Raw genomic sequence first — 20,954 nt, 5'->3', positions numbered from 1 at the left:
CAACCATTAATATGTTGTCTGTCTAAGATTAGATGAAGGTGTGGTTTGGGTGAATAACCTGCTGTAGTTAATATTACATTGTGGTATTTGGATTCACTGACATGTCTAGTTTATAATTGATAACAGTGATGATAATTGTAACAAGTTCTTGTGGTAGTGTAAGGAGAAACATGATGTCATGTGAAACATGTAACTGATAACAATTAAGTTTTTAAGGTGCAGTACACAGTAGATTAATATCTTGAACTGCTTTGTACTGAATGCTATACCTTGTACTGTACAATATCATATGCTATACTGTGTACTGTAACATGATTGATTCATTAATGTACTGCTTTGTACTGTACAGTATACTGTGTACTGTGATTTATTAATGTACGGCTTTATACTGTTTACAATTATACTATGTATTGTAACATGATTCATTAAAGTACTGCTTTGTACTGTGTAACAGTATAATGTAACATGATTCATTAAAGTACTGCTTTGTACTGTGTAACAGTATAATGTAACATGATTCATTAATGTACGGCTTTGTACTGTACAGTATATTGTGTACTGTAACATGATTTATTAATGTACGGCTTTATACTGTGTACAATTATACTGTGTACTGTAACATGATTCATTAAAGTACTGCTTTGTACTGTACAGTATACTGTAACATGATTCATTAATTTACTGCTTTGTACTGTACAGTATACTGTAACATGATTCATTAATATACTGCTTTGTACTGTACAGTATACTGTAACATGATTCATTAATTTACTGCTTTGTACTGTACAGTATACTGTAACATGATTCATTAATGTACTGTACAGTATGCTATACTGTGTACTGTAACATGATTCATTATTGACATTGATAACAATGATAGTATTGTCCAGTTTACAATCCATGTGACTAAAGCTCTGTCAACACTATCAAACTTTATGTGGCGCAAAAAAAAAATGTTGTGTGCCCATGGACATGATGATGTCATCACTACCAAATGTGGGCACAACACATTTGTTTTGATAGTGTAGACATAGCTTTACAGATGACAGTATAGTGATTGTAATTAAAACACTAATGTCATTAATGACTCATCAATTCTATGAAATGTCACCCACTTTAACCACAATTGTCATTTTGATTGGTCAATCTTTAAGTGAATAGTTAAGATTTTAATTAATGCAAACTCTGTTTTGAAATAACATAGTTAATTTGAAAAACATTAATGTTAAACATTTAGGAATATGTGAACACCTTTAATGTGATTTGTAATATTTTAGGAAGTAAGACAGTCACACATATTTGACAATTTGCGTTAATACATTTTCATAGTTTGCCGTGATTGAAATTAAATTTTCTATGCAGACCAATTAATGGTAAATTTAACTGTAAAACAAAGATTCAAAGTGCCTTGTAAATCAGTTTTTAGTGAAAAAGTTAAATTAAATTTTTTAATGAAAAAAATAATTGTCATGTCATTCAACCATCACATTTTGATGTTCAAAAGAAAAGTTTACTTTTACAATAGTGTATTCTAAAACCATAGGTGTTCTTATAATGTTAATGCATTTGTATTTACTGTACTATAATTCAGAGTTTCAAAGATAATTCAAAGACTTTTTATATTTGAAATATTTTATTGTAATTGTTCTTACTGCCTACCACCTGTTATCTTTAAATAAATCTGTATTTTTAACAAATAAATTTGCTGATCATCTGATGATTAATAAAATACAGTAAATCATTGCTGCATGTTTTGAGAAATAACAAAAACATAATGGTTGTACCTATTAAGCTCTGTCTACACTATCAAACTAGTTTGACAAAAAAAGTGTGATGTGCCCAAATATTACAGTATTCAAAATAAAGTACAGTAGTGCAAAAATTAAAATTGTAAATGTACTGTAGTGTGAACAGAGTCTAAATGATTGGTATACTCTACCAGTCATGTACCAGTAGTGTGAACAGGACTATAACTTGTTGGTTGATCTAAATGTTTCCTCTAGGATGATTAACAGTAAAAGTATAATATAAACACATATGTACAGGAATTAAGATGATTGTATATGAGAATATATTTTTGTGAGATGTAAAAATCATAAAATGTATCTAAATTTGCACTTTGTAATTGCTTAGCGATCATATTGTATTTCTATTTATTAATTAAGATAGAAATAATTATAATTGAACTGTGAAAAATCAGTGTGAAATGTTCTTTATTTTGTTGTCAAAAAGAAGAGAATACGTTTCTTGTGTAGGATGCCGTTACGTCAGCATTTTAATAATCTTATTAGTGAATTGTGTGAAGGATATCCTCCATTGTGGGTGGACCCAGGACTGAGTAATATTAATACTTACTCTTCCCTGGTACCGTAGCTCTGTCTACACTATCAAGCTTTATGTGACAAAAAAAATGTGATGTGCCCAAATTTGGACATGATGATGTCATATCACTACCATATTTGAGCATATCACTACCATATTTGGGCACATCAATTTGCAGTGTTCTTATGTATGCTAAACCCCAACAAACCTAAAAATGGCAAGGCCTAACCTGCCACTAATAGATAAGTATAATTGTCTTACTCCATTTTGAATACCAGTTGGAGCCACTTTAAATCGGCAAATCTTACTGGAAAACCCTGCTTCGAGAGAACACTGAAGAAATTTGTAATAGACTCAAAAGTAGTATACAATAGTATTGAGAATTTAGCTGATGTGATCTATTGAATAACAATGAACAAATTCAGGAAAACGAATTATTATTTGAAGCATATTATAATTTGAATGCATGACCTTATCTATATTATATTGTATAAGTTTTATTATACAATATTACACCGAAGAAGTCAATAGTTGATAGTTCATCCCATTGTTTAATAACTCCACACGTTGAAATGCCGTGTTGTAATAATTGTATCATAAAAAGATTATTAGATTATGAACAATTGGCGCGCCTGCAATGCTGATATTCCACGTAAAATTAAAGGCAATCAAATTCCAAGTACATAGTACATACCTAATACCCATTGTGTGATATGTAAAGATCTGTCTACACTATCAAACTAGTTCGACAACAAAAAGTGTGATATTCTCAAATATGGTAGTTATATGACATTATCGTGTCCATATATGGGACATCACATTCTGTTGTCACGTACGGTAAAGTTTGATAGTAGCGTGACTAAAGCTCTGATGTACCCAAATATGGTAGTGATATCCCCAAATATGGTAGTGATACGACATTTTTTTCACATACAGATATTTTTTTTAAGTTACCAGGAGATAACTATTTTTTGCCACCAGTATTCTAATCTCTCTTTCGATAATATGATCGCATTTTTAAGCACAAAACAATGTTTGTTTAATTATGATTTTCATAAAGCCCATTAAAATATGAGTGAAAGGATGCTTTATTCGCATTGTGAACTATAACAAATGGTATATTATTAACGTATTAATAACAATCAGTGCAATTTTTACCGGTTTAACGCTATTTCTATAAAGTTTCGGCCATCATGCGAAAAATGAGTGGCGTGCCATACTCGTATTCACAATTTATTCCAATTATGTGCAATTACTTGTAGTATTATCGATCATGGTGATTCGTGTTATTGATACACTACCAGCTTCTCCTCCAATGTAAAACCACATATGGTAGGACCTCCCTACTGGTAATCAACATTTTTCGTGGTAATCCATGTTTATTCCATAGAAAAATTATCGTTTTTTGAGCAATACGGCACTTCCCACCACCCACGGTTAGAAATACTTGTTGTATCCTATAAGTCTAGGTTCGAGACTGAAATTTATTTATTTTTTAAAATATTTTGGCACATGGCGTTTCATACGTATAATAAATATACAGTATTTATATTTTTTATATATAATTATATTTTATTATAATAAGTAATGTTTATATTTAGTTAGGATGCACTACCATTTGGTTTGTGCCGCTGTTGCAGAAGCGTCAATCCAAGTTATAATTATTATTGAGCTCATTCAGACAAAAAATCGAAAACTACAGACTTGTTGGGCAAGAGTAGTTGTATACGTGTATGCCATGCCATGAGAAAGACAGTTGTTGATTCGATTGTGAATAGATACGTTGGTATCGTGCCGTACTTGTGTAGAGGGATGTTCACACAATAGCAATTGAATAGTATGGATCCATCCTGTTTAATGAACCCAAATTCCGGCAATCCGACAATAAATTTCCTCTGTATATACTTACCACCAACAATGTTGAATTTCAACTTATTGTACAGTATTATTTTCCTTGTTGGCAAAACACAACAGAAGCCTACTAAACCTACCTAACACCATAGAGACATTATAACTGAACTATCATATCTCTATGCCTGATGCCTCTACACACAGGGCCGGCTATACTATTACATCAATTTTTATTATTGTTTTGACAACAAAAAAATTAACAAGCAGAAAACGAGTGATTTTTATATTTGTGTATGTTGGATGTAGGCCTATATTCGTATTTTAATATGTTATATTTTACACTTGTATTTTTGTATTCATCACTTTTTTATATTATTGTTTAAGCTTGCCAACAAAACGAATTTCCTTTTTTGGCCAATAAATATTCTGTATTCTGTCTCCAAGCAAAAGACATTCTGACGAACGCGTAGGCCTATTTGTTATGAACGGTATTATTTAGTCAGATTGTTAGACGAGATTCAATACTAACAACTAGATGAGTGACTACAAAACAAACAATAAAATTCAAAGGAGAACAAATAACAATGTCCCAAAGGAACACGAGAGTATACACTACTTACTAATGCTTGGTTCCCACTAGAGACGCAGCACAAGGACGTAACGCAACGTACAGCGTGGTTCCCACTAGCGACGCAACACAAGGACGTAACGCAACGTACAGCGTGGTTCCCACTAGCGACGCAACACAAGGACGTAACGCAACGTAAGTGAATTGACCAATCACAAGCGATGGCTTATTCGCTTATGATTGCTAACTGTCTATAACTTCGCTTGTCATTGTTTAAAACGCTTGCGTTGCGTTTACGTCCTTGCGTTACGTTTGACCAATCCCAAGCGATGGATTATTTGAACTGTCGATTTTCATTTGGTCAACACGCTTGCGTTGCGTCTACGTTTTTGCGTTACGTCTCTAGTGGAAACCAAGTTTATTCTTAAAAGTTAGTGAGAAGGTGCTCTGGTCCTGATGAATTGTGTCTAGTATATTCTACCTTAATCACTTTTTGAAGATGCCTTGGGCATTGATTTTAATCTGCTGAGAAAATTGTTTTGTAAATAAACGTTTCCTTCCTATCCTCTATACACCGAACACATTGTTTCAACGTACCACCTCTGGTGGATTTCATGTGGTTAATGTCAATGAAATTAATTAGAAATATCTATTAAAAAATGGACATAATTTTAACCAAACATAACATATACGGTATTTTAACAAAGTTTTTGCATTTAAAAACTTTGTGAACATAAATTACAAAACCCGCATAAACATTGACTCTTGTCAGGTTTTATACAAAATGATCAATATTGTAGGCAGCCTATATAAGTCATTACGTTATGTTTATCGCGCGATTTGCAGACGAAATATTGCTCATTTATGCTTTTATCACAACTGAATTGTTCTTCGTGCGAACATTATTTTGTTTTTGAACTTGTTTGCTAGTGCTGCTAAGCTAGGTCGCTTTCGGCAATGTGATAAGAGGTCTGAGATCCAATTAACGAGTTTATGCATTCCGCTTGCCAGCCGCTATGCAGGCTGCTTAAACGGTTTATAATAAGTGAGAGTAGCAATTACTATAATGAAGTTCAACACTAATAATAACAATATATAAACAAACTCAGCAATCAGTCGTCGTACTAGCGTCGGTTCGTACCAATCATCATTCTTCCTGATCGTGGTCACCATTCTTTATTGTCGTCTTCACAATTCTTATCATCGTCATCCTGATCGTGGTCACCATTCTTTATTGTCGTCTTCACAATTCTTATCGTCTTTCTGATCGTGGTCACCATTCTTTATTGTCGTCTTCACAATTCTTATCATCGTCATTCTGATCGTGGTCACCATTCTTTATTGTCGTCTTCACAATTCTTATCATCATTCTTCCTGATCGTCGTCGTCACAATCATATCGTCATCATCATAATCCTTATCGTCATCATTATTTCATCGCCTTCGTCATAATCCTTATCGTTATCATTGTCCTAACGTCGTTGTCATCATTCTTATCGTCGTCGTCATCTCATCGTCGTCGTCATAATCATCATCATCATTATTTCTTAACGTCGTCCTCCACCATTCTTTCATTGTCGTCCTTATCATCGACATCATAATATCGTCATAATCTTTATCGTCATTATTCCTTATCGACGTCGTCACCATTCTTATCGTTGTTGTCATAATCTTTATCGTCATCATTATTCGTCGTCGTCACCATTCTTATCGTTGTCGTTATAATCTTTATCGGTATCATTGTCCTTATCGTCATCATCATATTTCGTCATCAACCTCTCGTCGTCACGTCATCATCATAATACTCATAGTCGAAATCATTACCATATAATATGATGCATTCATGATGTCCTTAATCAAAATCGTACAATAACCAGGCCATTGTTTGTTACCTTCTTATACTGTACTTATACCAACAATACGCTAATCGATTTCTGTGCTGTAAAATTTATTTTTATTATTGCAGTCGATATTATTTTCCATAACAATATTTTAATGCGCGACACGACTACAAGGCAACCGCTATTTAATCCTTCTATAACATCAAATCCTGGCTACACAAAAATGAAAGCTCGAAGACCTTGCGCTAGAAAAATAATAATTATGGTTACAATATCTACAATAATAATAATCATAATGTATAATGCTACATGTAAGCTGTTATAATATGGAATATGATTCAATCCTTTATTGAAATATACACGTAAACCCCTCCATTTATTGAAATATACACGTAAACCCCTCTATTAGGACACTTTCATGTGAACACGAATGGGAAATAGGCATGTTTACTGTCAATGGATCGACCCTTAATATTGAGGACACTTTGTCGAGTCTCGAAGTGCCTCTTAATAGGGGTTCTCTAAATATCATACAAAATATGATATTGTCGAGAGTTAAAAGTATAATTTGTCTAAATGACGAATTAATCAACAATATTGTGAAAGCATCGACCCAAGACATTTTCAAAGCTTAGAAATTGGTCTAAACATAGGCCTACGTTTACAACTATTTTATGTAAACAATACATTTTACCGCATTATTAACCACTATTTAAAAACACAAATAAAATCACTAAAGATTCCGTGAATAAACAAATATTTTAATTCCGGATTTACAGATCACACGAACACATGTTCAGATACCCTTAACCACAATTCTCTGTTACACAGTCGTTAAAGTAACAATTCTATAAATTGATAACTATTTGTTTCGTTTCTCTGATACCGGTGGAACATCCCTATTTAGGGCAAACTTCCTTTGCTATGAATTGAAATATATAGTTTATTCTTATGCGCATGTAGCTGCACATTATTGGCCCAGTAATTTTTTGGATCAAACACGTATGGAAACATACTCCCATAATAATGCAGCTAGTAATCAGCGCAAAGTTGTGTCTTGATCAAACCGGTATCGGTATTTATACACCTGGGTGGGGAGGCAAATGTAAGTGTCTTGTCTAAGGATGCAAGCAATGAGTTGGATTCGAACCACGATCTCACGATCAGTAACCCAACACATTGCGTAACGCGTCAACTGAATTGGAGAAAAATACATATTTCACACCACGACCAATTCCTATTCCTATTCAAGAGGCATCTCTCTATTATTATTATTATTGATTATTATTATTATTGATTATTATTATTATTATTGATTATTATTATTATTGATTATTAGGCCCCTATTATTATTGATTATTATTAATATTGATTGTTATTATTATTGATTATTATTATTATTGATTGTTATTATTATTGATAATTATTATTATTGATTATTATTATTAGTGATTATTATTATTATTGATTATTGATATAATAACAATATGCTCTGACGATGGCTGCATCATTTCCATGTTTACAATCTTCTTTTAACCTTAGCACCTAACCTGTTAGCGGTTAACCTGTATATAACGACACTTGTTCGTCAGTAAGTCTTATCTGGACTATAGCCAAAATTAGAGCTAAGCAGAAGAGCTGTTGACGTTACGGAAAACTTGGCTTCTCAGCTTCTACACATTCTCGATACGATTTGAGGGATTAAAATATGGCTTGAAGGACCCCAAGAGTAAATAATATCATATTATAGCAAGTTGTTACGACTTTCGATCTACTTAAAACAAGATAAAGATATAAACTGAACCATTGAACCTACGGGATTATCTCACCAATGAGTAAAACTTGGTAATTTAAATTAAATTTTACAGTCGTATATTAAAATTTAAATACTACAAAACAAACAAATGCCGTGACATATTCTAATCCCTTTCACTATAAAACTTTTTATAAATGTGAAACGCATGGACATGATGATTACCATATTTGAGCATATCACTACCATATTTGGGCATATCACACTTTTGTTGTCAAACTAAGTTTGATAGTGTAGACAGAGCTTAAGAACGGGCGTTTATATTTAATAGGTCAGTGGCATTGCCTTTTATTACCAGTGTACACGGTTTGCTTGTCGGCTCTCTGAATGAGTTTCGATATTGGTATTGTAATATGATATCAATACAATAATTTGCTAAATCATTTTGTACAATACAATGTCAATGATAAAACATCACACTTTGATATACCGCACATACGATATTGAAAGTTCTGTCTACTATCAAACTTTATGTAACAAAAAATGTGATGTGCCCATATGGTCACGCTGATGTCATTACTACCATATTTGGGCACATCACACTTTTTTGGTAAAATCAAACCAGTTTGATAGTGTAGACAGAGCATTAGATACCGAACAGTTGTTCACCCTCAAGGAGAAATTTACACAATGACTAAATTAATAAAAAGTATCCGATGTGGTCTTTATAATGAACTTAAAATGGCCGTGTTAACCACAACCACCAATATTAACATACGTCCATGTAAACGGCAAGGCGTCATATGGTAATAATTGCCAAATTTATATCTCAGAAGCAAATAAAGACCTCTACTATACTATTCGCATATTATATTTCATTCCCTAATGAAAAACAGCCTTTTCACGAACAAAAATACTATTTAGACCTACACATAATCATATTAAATATTTTTGTAACAAGTGAAACATTATTTGTACAAGTAAAATAAAATTGTACATTAATTGAATTTAATATGATTTACGATGTGTTTTTTATTTCGTGACAGTTTTAATTTCTCGTACAAAAGACTTTTCACGTCATATGACTGAATTTTATCCTGGAAATGGTGCTGAGTTATCAGAGGATCGACGGAAGAGCGGTTCCATGGGAACACTTAAAATAGATTGTTCTCCATCCAACACCGGATCCACCATCATCATTCATCTCCATGGTGATCCTTTCATCATACAGTAAGCCTATCATTCATTCATTCATTCATTACACTGTCTCGTCCGCCGATCGTACATTTTTTAATCAACTATAATATTATAAACTAAAGCTCTGTCTACACTATGCAATAATGTGACAAAAAATGTGATGTGCCTATATATGGACACGATGACGTCATATCATATGCTAATTATTTAGATATCACTACCATATTTTGGCACATCACACTTTTTATAGTGTAGACAGAACTTTTACTCATAAGTAATTGAAGATTGTTGATTTCAACTGCAAGATGTGTGACCTCCACGGGTGACGTATAGGCCTAATTTTGTTACACAGATACTTGTTGCTATAGTGGTTTTGATTCTCAATGAATATGGTCTCCTATATCACCACGTCATGCTGATTCAAATTTTGGGATAGGCCTTACTTAGACTCATGACCGGGCTCATGACCGAGAAAATTTTTTTTTCCATGTATGTACTGCAACTGGATCTGGAAAAGTGCCTCTTTTAAATACATGCCTATTTTACAAGCCGGTGGTATTTCCGATAGTTTTTGAAGATGATCAATTCTAATCAACATGCTTCCCTTTAGCCTACTTATGTTAATGTGATTCCAATATGGAAGTAGATGGATAACATCAAGAAAGCGTTACACAACTGCCAGTATCCAGAGTGGTCCTTCCAGAGAGTTATGGAAAACCGAAAAAGAAAAAAGAACAAAGGACACGAACCACAGAAGGAAAAGATCAAGATGCGAGGTAGCATAGGAATCCCCTATGTAAAAGGAATGGCAGAAAGAATACGACGCACTCTCTCCTATCACAATGTCGGAACCTATTTCCTACCCCAAAATAAAATCAAGAATAGCCTCGTCCACCCAAAAGATAAAATCGAGAAGATGGATACATGTGGAGTAATCTACGAAGTCACCTGCCGCAACTGTCCACAAGTTTACATTGGGGAAACAGGGAGGGCATTACAAACACGAATTAATGATCACAAAAAAGATGTTACAACAAACACGGGGGGAGTAATGACTAGGGCCTCCAGAACATCCACATCTTCGATCATACACAAATCTGCCATTACAGAACATGTCATAAAACACAATCATGTACCGAACTGGGAGGCTACCATCTTAACCAAAGAGCCTAAACGCAAAGACAGACAGATTAGAGAATCATTACATATAAGGAGAAATAAAGAGAAGACCATGAACCGGGACACTGGAGCCCACGAACTCTCGCATTTGTACAATGATTTGATAGACACATCACCTGGCCGAGCCCCGCACAACCTCCAACCTACAACCGGAGGCGTACAACGTCATCAACAGATGACGTCAAGAATGACCAAGCTGCATTAACACTCCGCAGTCAGTTGAGAAGGATCTCTGATAGAGATCGAAACGTTCGAGTAAGTACTCCGTTAACTTGTGCTTTTACAAAAACGAAATTTGTCATCTAATATGGAAGTAGTCCAATAAACACACTTTGAAAATGTGTTTTCTTCTCCTCAAATTAATAATATTCAACTTAACAAAAACTTCAAATGATATGAATGATATGCGCATATATGACCAATGCCATTCAAGACAAATTGACAAATTCATTATAAATGATTCCGCAAGCAGTTTAACGTTACGTATTATGATGACGTCAAACCGTTCCACTTTACGGCTTCGTCGCGTATAACGTACTAAACGCTTAATAATTTATCTGGCAACGTTTATTAGAATTGGGCAAATGTGCTGTTACAATTACAAAACAACATGGCGTATAATTATCCGCAAGGCGGAGCTCCACCTCCTCAGGTAAAATAGATAATTACCGAATATTCGTAGTATTATCGTATATACATTAATTCTAAAGTTTTTTTCATTAGATTATAGCATTTGTTTCGAATGCCTCCATTTATTTTAACAAAAACTATATACCGTTTTGTCTCGAAATAAGTTAGCCCTCTTCTTGTCACTCTCGCCTTTCTTTATCTTGTTTTCACACGACGTTTGCCCCCTGCCTCTCCACCAACACAACACTTGCGCCAGCCATCGAAATTTAGGCCTAGCATACTTAGGCCTTCGATTACGGTATCATGCTCGTCTATTTTGGATATCTGATTTACTTTATGTCACGCACAGTTTCATATATTATTATTTAATATTTAATTTATTAATATTATTATTAGGCCCAGGCATATATATATATTAAAATTAAATAATTAATTGTTATTTAGCAGTACTATAACCATGCTTTACTCCATGCTATCCAACCTATCCAGGCCTAAGTTTAAAGTACAGTATAATTTAAATGATTTTATTTATGCGCAATTTGAAATTGTGGCGAGAGGATCACTATTTCCCTTAAAGTTTTTTTCAGTAAATTTTTCGGTTTTGTCAAATATACTGAAAATACTTTGGTCATTTTGAAATTTTTTCTGCAATTTGAATTGAGTATTTTGATTCAAATAAATTGCGCAAGGAAATAATTGCACATTATATAATTTGAGGAATTATTATGCTAATTAATAAGATAACTTTACTAGTTTTTCCCTTCCTTTAGAATCCTTATGGGCAACAACAAACTGGGTATGCTCCTGCAGGAAGAGCACCAGCTTATGGGCAACAACCACCGCCTGGTGGATATCGACAACCACCACCACAAGGCGCTCCAGGAGGATATGGGCAACAACCACAAGGTTACGGAGGTCAACCACCTGCCGGGTATGGAGGTCAACCACCTGCTGGTTATGGTGGACAACCTCCAACAGGATATGGGGGTCAGCCACCAGCAGGCTATGGAGGGCAACCCCCTGCTAGGTTTGGTGCACCTGGAGGTCAGTCATTTGGTGGTGCACCTTATGGAGGACAAGGAGGTATGCACTCCTCACGATTTAGGATGAAGTAGACTTTCGTTGTCGTAGGCCTCACTGGCTGATACTGAGATGCTATAGAGTAATCACAGTGCTGACGTCACGACAGTGGGTGGCGCTACGTGGTTGCTAGCACAACCAAATATGCGTTCAACCTGCCTGAGTGACTCCAAGGTCACCAATGGTTTGGAATAGGCTTATTGAAGTAGTCATTTAAAACATAATAATTTTCAATAAAAACAAACTAAAATTTCAAAAGATTACTAAATATTTGTTTTTAATAATCTATTTATTCTTCAACTACAGTTTAAGTTAAACAAAATCAAGCTAAGATACAAAATTTGATAGAAATACAGATCTTTACAGTTTATCAACATATTATCGTTGAACGCATTTTTTGGTTGGCTAGCAACCATGCAGCGCTCTCTATCAGTGTGACGTCACACCGTGATACTCTATGTATAAACCTGTTACCATGTATAGCTCACTCGCCCTATGGTTCTGGTTGTAGAACGAGTCTTCTAGGATAAAGACTATAAACCTTAGGTCCAGTCTACACATCTAGCTCATGTGCACTTTAAAGAACCTAGTACATCTTTCGAGACAAGTAGGGCGTTACCTCGGTGTACTAGTACATCACAGCTACTGATCATAACTGGGCCCTCTTAACTGAAGAAGTCACTCGGTATAAATAAATAATAACAAACACAATATAGTATCAGTAGCTTAGATTTTGTTGAATCCTCATGAGTTGTATTTAATATTGTTTTTATTTTGTTGCAGGATGTCCACCTGGGATGGACCCTACAGTCTACTCTTGGTTTGTAGCAGTTGATGCTGATAGGTCAGGCAAGGTCACAGCAAAAGAGTTACAGCAAGCTTTGACAAATGGGAACTGGAGTCATTTCAATGCTGAGACTTGCAGATTAATGATAGGTATGTCTCTGTCACACTATCAAACTTGATGTGACAAAAAATGTGATGTGCCCATATATGGACATGATGACGTCATGTCACTACCATATTTGGGACCATTAGCTCTGTCTACACTATCAATCTTTATGTGACAAAAAATGATGATGTTATATCACTACCATATTTGGGAACATTAGCTATGTCTACACTATGAAACTTTATGTGACAAAAATAGTGATGTGCCCATATATGGACATGATGATGTCATATTACTACCATATTTAAGCATATCACTACCATATTTGGGCACATCACACTTTGTTTGTAACATAAAGTTTGATATTGTAGTCAGAGCTTTAGATGAAAATATTCTCTGTGCTGTGATAAGATTTAGGATGTGACCTTTGTACAGTACTTGCATTATTAAACCTGACCTTTGTATCCTTAGTAGAGAAGTCTTTAAGTAGATTGCAATATGTTGTTTGATCTTTAAATAAACATAGTGGTATTGAAGCAATTTACAAACAGGATTTCATCAAATTTAAATCACACAGGAATAAAATATATACAGTAATTTAAAAATTGCATTTTATATTATAAGATTCTTAATAATATTTATGGAATTTGTATTGTTTTATATAATGTTGTGTGTATTTTTATTTTATATTTAATATTTTTCCTGATATACAGTATAACTTAACATTATTATATTTATTTAATTTGTTGCTTAGCAGTTTAGCTTAAAAAAAGGCTAATTTACACAGACGAGCGGTAACGAATAATAAAAATATAGAATCTATGTTATTCCTTATGACCATTTACACACAACGCAGAGCGGACGAACGGTTTCTTCTGTGGTTAGATAGAGGTTGTACGTGGAACAAGCTACATATTTTTTCTCTGCTTATCGTTACCGCACGTCTGTGTAAATTGGCCTTTAATTTAAAATTGGAAAATCTAGCCAATTAAAAATAGGAGTTTGTAGAACCACTGTAGTTTGTATAGGAAAATCTTCCCTAAAAATATCATGTTTTTTACACTAATTCTATCTACTTGTTCCTAGAATTAACACCAAATCTTATGGACAAAAGTCTTTTATGTTCTCTGCTGCTTCTCTTTGGAATTCTCTTCCTCGTCATTTTACTAAATCAACTTCTATTGCTATTTTTTTTAAAGAACTTAAAACACATCTTTTTAACATCCAATATAAGCGCCTTTGATTTTTACTTCGGTTTAGTTGATTCTGGCGCTATACAAATACCTAAGTTATTATTATTAGTACTTAGTATTCATTTCGCCTACTTTATTTATTATTGTAGGCTTATTCGATAAGGACCACAGCGGTACGATAGATGTGAATGAGTTTGGAGCTTTATGGAAGTACATACAAGATTGGAAAGGTTTCTTTGATCGATACGACCAAGATAGGTCAGGACGTATCGAGTCTAACGAGTTGAGTAGAGGTAAGATAAGCAACGATTACACTATTGAAATCAACCATTAATACTTAAAGATGTATTGTCCACAAAACATGAAAAAATTAAGATTAAAGAAATCAGATTTTGAATAGGTTATTTTGTAAAGTTTTAATAAAGTTAATCATTTCCATCAAAAAATGGAAAAAAATAATGTTTTCACTTATAAAATGACAAAATTAATGGTTAAATTCAACCAAGAACCCATTGGCTGGCAATTTGACTATTTTTGCTTTAAATTACAGTTTTTTCATGTAAATAATTTTGTTTCCGATCCAATTTTGGGTCAAAACGGATAACTATTATGTGACAATAAAATGGCATATTCAACAAAAAATGTTTTAAGAATATTTTTTCAGAAGGTCAATACATCTTTACCAATTTTGATTTTATCCAACCGCTTACTTCAACCATTTTTATACAAAATTAATTAATTAATCTTTGGAGGTGGCTATCTGTCAACCATGCCAATGAAAAGTCAACCATATATACGCGGTTAATTTTGCCGATTGGAAAGAATTAATTTCATGCACAGTACTAAGTGACACTAACCATATTGACTATTGCCACAGTTGACCATGTTGTTGGGAACTGTACTTGCACAGTTGACTATGCCGATAGCCTCAATGGTTTACTATTCTGTTTAAATTTAATTCAATAAACACATCTATAGAGTATCACGGTGCTGACGTCACAACGGTAGGTGGCGCTGCGTGGTTGCTAGCGCAATCAAAAATGCGTTCAGCCTGCCTGACTCCAAGATCACCAATGGTTTGGAATAGGCTTATTGAAGTAGTCATTTTAAAACTTAATAATTTTCAATAAAAACAAACTAAATTTTCAAAAGATCACTAAATATTTGTTTTTAATACGGTAATCTATTTATTCTTCAACTACAGTTTAAGTTAAAAAAAATCAAGCTAAGATACATAATTTGATAGAAATACAGATCTTTACTGTTTATCAACATAGTAGCGCTGAACGAATTTTTTCGTTGTCTAGCAATCATGCAGCGCCCTCTATCGTTGTGATGTCACACCGTGATACTCTATACAGTCAACTCTCTTAGTAGAAACACTTCTTTGTCTTTGCTAATTCAATTATTTTACAATTTTTTTAATTACTTTATTATTCATGGTTTGTATTTTAAAATTTTAATAGCATTTTCCGACATGGGATATCGTCTATCACCACAGTTCTCGCAGTTGATTGTGGTCAAGTTTGACACCGTTGCGAAGCAATCGCTTAAACTGGACGACTTCATTCAAGCGTGCGTGATGATGAAATCGTTAACCGACGCATTCCGGCAACGAGATAGTAACATGAGCGGTTCAATCCAAATCAATTACGAAGACTTCATGTCACTTACGATTTTAAACAGACCATAATTATTTGAAAAAATGATAATAATTCTTCCAAGAAAATTAGACCAAAAGCAGAGAAGGTATTAAAATGTGTTGGTTGATATATCATAATGATATTTGAAGACAGAAATTGCAATTTTGTATTTATGGAAATTGGATTGGATTGATCCATTTGGGATGGAGGGGTGATTTGGAACAGGCAAATGACTGTGAGGTAGTTTGATAAATCTAGTCTATTTTTTCACATCAACTAAAGATAATGAAACATGTTAAATTAAACAGTAGACAAAACATAGTACTGTATTAATGTGTGTTGAAAGCATTGTAACATTTTATTTCTACAGCCTTAATAATTGAAAATCAAATTCATTCCTTTTCGTATGTATATTTTTTTTTATGAAAAAAGTGCGAAAATAAAGAGAGCACGAAAATTAAGGATGTTTAAAATTAAATATTGGATGATTGATGGATTAACGCAAATTTAATTGGCAACTGTTATCAACATTTATTTCACTTTGTTTATAAATCTTCCAAGTACATCCACACTTTACTGACATTTGTTTATAATACTGTGGATTCTTAAATAATTTGTTTACTCCATACAGCATGTCGAGAAGAGATAGCTACAGATAGTGATTTAACCTAAGGATGCTATTGCATTCTTTAGCTCTTATCCTCAGTACAGTAGTGTATCTATAATTGTCTAGTACCATTCTGTGATACAGTGTCACTTATGTATCACATGTGATGTGTGTATTGTATGCCTTCCTAACCTTAACATAATATAGGCACCACACATGACAGAATTTCCCTGATACTGATTTATTGTTATAGAAATAGAAAGAAATGGTTTAAATTTATTTAAATCATGCACTGAATAATGATTTTGTTCTTTTATAAAATCATGTCTGCCGCCCTCTATAATTAGTCCATTAAAAATTATTTAAAAAAATAACAAAAATGTGTATTATGGCTATTATGCATAATAGAAATGATGTTTTAGTATTTATTTGTGAATAAATGTGTCTTTTTCCAAAAAATGAATAATTGAGGAACAAAATGAAATGTCAAGTACTGAAAATTTATGATATTGTAATTTATTAGTTGCGTTCTTAGTAGAATAGTGTTTTCTCTGTCTACACTTCAAACTTTATGTGAAAAAAAAAAGTGCCCATATGGATGATGTCATATCATATTAGGACATATCACTACCATATTTGAGTACATCGCACTTATTTTTTCAAACTAGTTTGATAGTGTAGACAGAGCTTAATGGTGTAGGCTATGCTTGTTAAATAAACTTAATTTTGATATGTATATGTTAATGATTTTATAAGATGTATTATAATTTTCAAATACTTGATTATCATTATCGTGGCAAAAAGGATAGAAATAAACTACTTTATTCTAGTCCAATGGACTGAGTATGCAAATTGTTTTTTGTTTCTTCTTTTACAAATGCCAGTAAACCATATACAAGGCAGAAATCCCTTTAATAAGGTGGTATAACAAATATTATTTGTGGTACATTTTGTCCATGACACAGTGCACCGGGGTATCCTGGATTCGTCAAGTGCACACAGGCCAAAAGTATTACACTGGACCTCCTTTTTTTGTTTACTGTTATTTTAATATATTACAATACATATAATACATGATAATTATAAATTTATGGAATGGTGTTGTATTTTCTGGATTTGTAATCTAAAGCTCTTGTCTACACTATCAAACCAGTTTGACAAAAAGTGTGATGTGCCTAAATATGGTAATGATATGCCCAAATATGGTAGTGATATTACATCATCATGTCCATATATGGGTACAGCAGGTTTTTTTTTTGTCGCATAAAGTTTGATAGTGTGGACAAAGCTTTAGTATTGTAAAATTATTTTCTGACTAGTAATAGAATAAAATAATAAAAAGATTATATTGATTAAAATTTGCATATTTGTACCCAAAATGTTCATACATATTTCCTGGATTATCAGGAGTTCTCACCAGACTTATTTTCTTCGTCATTTAAACGTTCTTTTCTCGCTGTTTTCACTATATTTTTTTTCCAGTCTTTTTCTTGGACAAAGTTTGCCCAGTTTGGTACGCCAGTCGTTGGCAATTTAATACCAGACATGGCTGCTTTTATTAAGTCATCATTTGCCATAAGTTCTCTCCTTTGTTTCAATGTTTCTGGTGAATCTGTATGTGTAACAATTGTTGATGTATCAGGTTTTGGCATTTCTTTTGGTAAACAGTGAGCAAGTTGTGCTGATATTTCTGGCTGTCGACTGGTTTGTGCACTTGCTGTAGCACCTAATGAACAGTCATCGTTTATGATTAGCTGGAAAAAAAAAACAAGAGAAAGAATTATCATTTATTTTGATCTTTTTATTCTATTTCAACTACATCCAACAAAACAAATTGCCAATTAAGGATATAAATATATACATAAAAACACATAACAAAAATAAAAAATTAAAAAAAATAATACAGTATTTGGCAAAATTAAATAGCTTTAAGAACTTTAGATCTAAAAATTGACAAAAAAACACTGATGTTAAAAGTTACATATTACTTATTATAGTACTGTATTAATACTTTCTTCACTATCAAATTTTATGTGACAAAAAAAAATGTGATGTGTCCATATATGTTCATGGCGATGTCATATCACTACCATATTTGGGCATATCACTACCATATTTGGGCACATCACACTTTTTTGTCAAACTAGTTTGATAGTGTACACAGAGCTTAACAGACTGACGGTTGTGTAACCAGTGTACTGTAGCTAGTCATTTTCTGTTAAATCACTATCTCCTTCATCTATCCTAAGTCATAGCAAATACTGTATCAACCTACATCTGGTTCCTGTGATAGGAGTTGACACCCCTGATGATCACCTTCTGGTTCCTGTGATAGGAGTTGATACCCCTGATGATCACCTTCATCACCACTTTCCTCGTCTTCACTATCAGTTGCATCATTCTCCATCACTACAAAGCCTGGTTCCATCAATGATTCATCATCATTACGACCAGGATCACTCCTATCCTCTTTAGGTACGGGTCCCATTGTTGTCAATAAATGAATCAGATCTAGATTTTAACAATAAAAAAGAAACTCATTAGTGATGCCACAAAGTGCCATAAAAACAGCATTGATTGAGCAAAAATAGATAGAGAAGATGTTTTCATTAATAATATATTAATTAAATATGTTTGCGCAATTGACTACCTAGGCCTACCTAGGCTAGTTGATTGATTGAAATATATATTTATACTGGGTAACCTCTTCAGCCAAAGACTGGTCTCCCAGAGGGCCCAGTTGGTGATCAGTGGCTGTGATGTACTAATACACCGGGGTAACCCCCTACTCGTCTCGAAAGATGTACTAGGTTTAAAGTGCACACGAGCTAGATGTGTACACTGGACCTACAGTTTATAGTCCTTATCCGAGAAGACTCGTTCTACCACCAGAACCATGGAGCAAGTGAGCCTCGAACGGGCCCTGCCGATGTTATGGCTACGTAATTACGGTTGGAGTCCGGCTAGTTAGGCCGGCCGGGCCTATATAGGCCTAGGCTAGTTAGGCCGGCATACATAGGCCTAGCTAGTAGGCGCGGCCTAGCCTCCACCACCTAGCCTAGGGCCTAGGCCAGGGGGGGGGCCTACTAGCTAGGCCTAGCCTACTACTAGCCTAGAGGCCTACCTAGCTAGGCCTAAAACTAGGCCTAGTTAGGGCAGGCCTATATATATACAATCAACAATACAACACACCGCGTAGCCTTTGCTAGCCTATAAATTTAAACCTGTCCTACTACGCCTAGCTAGGCCTAGATATAGCATAGATAAAATCATTATATTGACAAGCTTACATAATTATTAATTTTAGTACACAGTTCTGTATTAAAAATAAAATAATTCTTTAAAAACCCATCAATCATAAACTAGCCTAGGCCTAGTCTCATTCACCGCCAGTGGCGTTACACAGTGGTCAATAAACAACGGCAACATAACGGCTGGAAATCTACAGTCTATAGTTCACACTAAATTCGTACGTTTCAACATAGGGGTACACGAATATTGGTGACGTTTTTTGTCAAAATAAGGAAAATATACCAGACGTGAACGAATTGATTACGATAGAAAATAAAACAAGACAAAATGCAGAGTTACTTAAATTCGGTTTAATGCATATTGAATGAAACTGACCTAAACATAAGGTGAGATCTTGGTTTAATTTGTAATCATAATAATGTATAATTTGCCTAGTTATTTTTTAAATAAAAGTGAGTGATTTCACTGCCGGTGTGAGTTGTATGTATTGTGTGTGTACTGTGCGCTGTGTATAGACAGGCTGCTTGGTAGGGTGGACCCTGGCCTGGTAATAATGGCTCTGTAATTGTGGCTGCAGGCAGCAGGTGCATACGGGGACAGTATGCTTGTAACGTTCTTATATTTAGGCCTAGAGACTTTTGAATGGTGAGGTGTCATTACTGAGGTGTAGCCTAATTATAATTTGTAATATTGCATAAGACTAAAAATAAAATATTAATAAATCATGGTTTATTTTTGTGTTGCCTTCTTTATTTTAATGTTTTATCCTTTTTATTATATTTTTAATTTAAAAAGTCTGTGTTGTGTAGAGTAGAGAGTATTGTTTGAACTTTTTAATGTGTTTATGCAACTTTCGATGCAAAGTACCAACAATGTTAAATGGGGGTTGCCATCATTGATCTTGATTGAATAATTGATAAACTCCAACTGGATTATAACTCAATGTG

General features: G+C 33.8%; 4 protein-coding genes across 6 annotated transcripts in view; 2 read left to right on the top strand and 2 right to left on the bottom strand.

Annotated features, from left to right (window-relative positions):
- The window catches only part of LOC140039194 (lipid droplet-associated hydrolase-like), a 251,811-nt gene that overhangs the window by 183,812 nt on the left and 47,045 nt on the right, over positions 1-20,954 (bottom strand). The window lies entirely within an intron of this gene.
- LOC140039307 (programmed cell death protein 6-like) lies at positions 11,315-17,846 on the top strand. Its single transcript, XM_072084915.1, has 5 exons — positions 11,315-11,362; positions 12,111-12,423; positions 13,204-13,356; positions 14,655-14,798; positions 15,972-17,846. The coding sequence occupies exons 1-5, from the start codon at positions 11,321-11,323 to the stop codon at positions 16,196-16,198; spliced, it is 879 nt and encodes a 292-aa protein (XP_071941016.1). The 5' UTR covers positions 11,315-11,320; the 3' UTR covers positions 16,199-17,846.
- Positions 17,877-20,165, bottom strand: LOC140039484 (uncharacterized). Of its 3 annotated transcripts, none has more exons than XM_072085091.1 (3): positions 20,046-20,165; positions 19,031-19,266; positions 17,877-18,509 (listed from the first exon to the last, which is right to left on the bottom strand). In XM_072085091.1, the coding sequence occupies exons 2-3, from the start codon at positions 19,241-19,243 to the stop codon at positions 18,159-18,161; spliced, it is 564 nt and encodes a 187-aa protein (XP_071941192.1). In that variant the 5' UTR covers positions 19,244-19,266; positions 20,046-20,165; the 3' UTR covers positions 17,877-18,158. The 3 variants fall into 3 exon arrangements, with proteins under 3 accessions (XP_071941192.1, XP_071941208.1, XP_071941201.1); XM_072085107.1 differs by lacking the exon at positions 20,046-20,165 and adding an exon at positions 19,406-19,535; XM_072085100.1 differs by lacking the exon at positions 20,046-20,165 and adding an exon at positions 19,416-19,535.
- Positions 20,181-20,954, top strand: part of LOC140061681 (oxidation resistance protein 1-like) — a 34,222-nt gene continuing 33,448 nt past the window's right edge. Inside the window, exon 1 of the mRNA XM_072107938.1 lies at positions 20,181-20,393. The gene's annotated coding sequence lies outside the window, so the exon portion shown is untranslated. The remainder of the gene's footprint in view (positions 20,394-20,954) is intronic.

Source organism: Antedon mediterranea, chromosome 1 (assembly GCF_964355755.1).
Source record: "Antedon mediterranea chromosome 1, ecAntMedi1.1, whole genome shotgun sequence".
NCBI classification, from domain to species: Eukaryota; Metazoa; Echinodermata; class Crinoidea; order Comatulida; family Antedonidae; genus Antedon; species Antedon mediterranea.
This window is presented reverse-complemented; position numbering and strand designations above follow the sequence as displayed.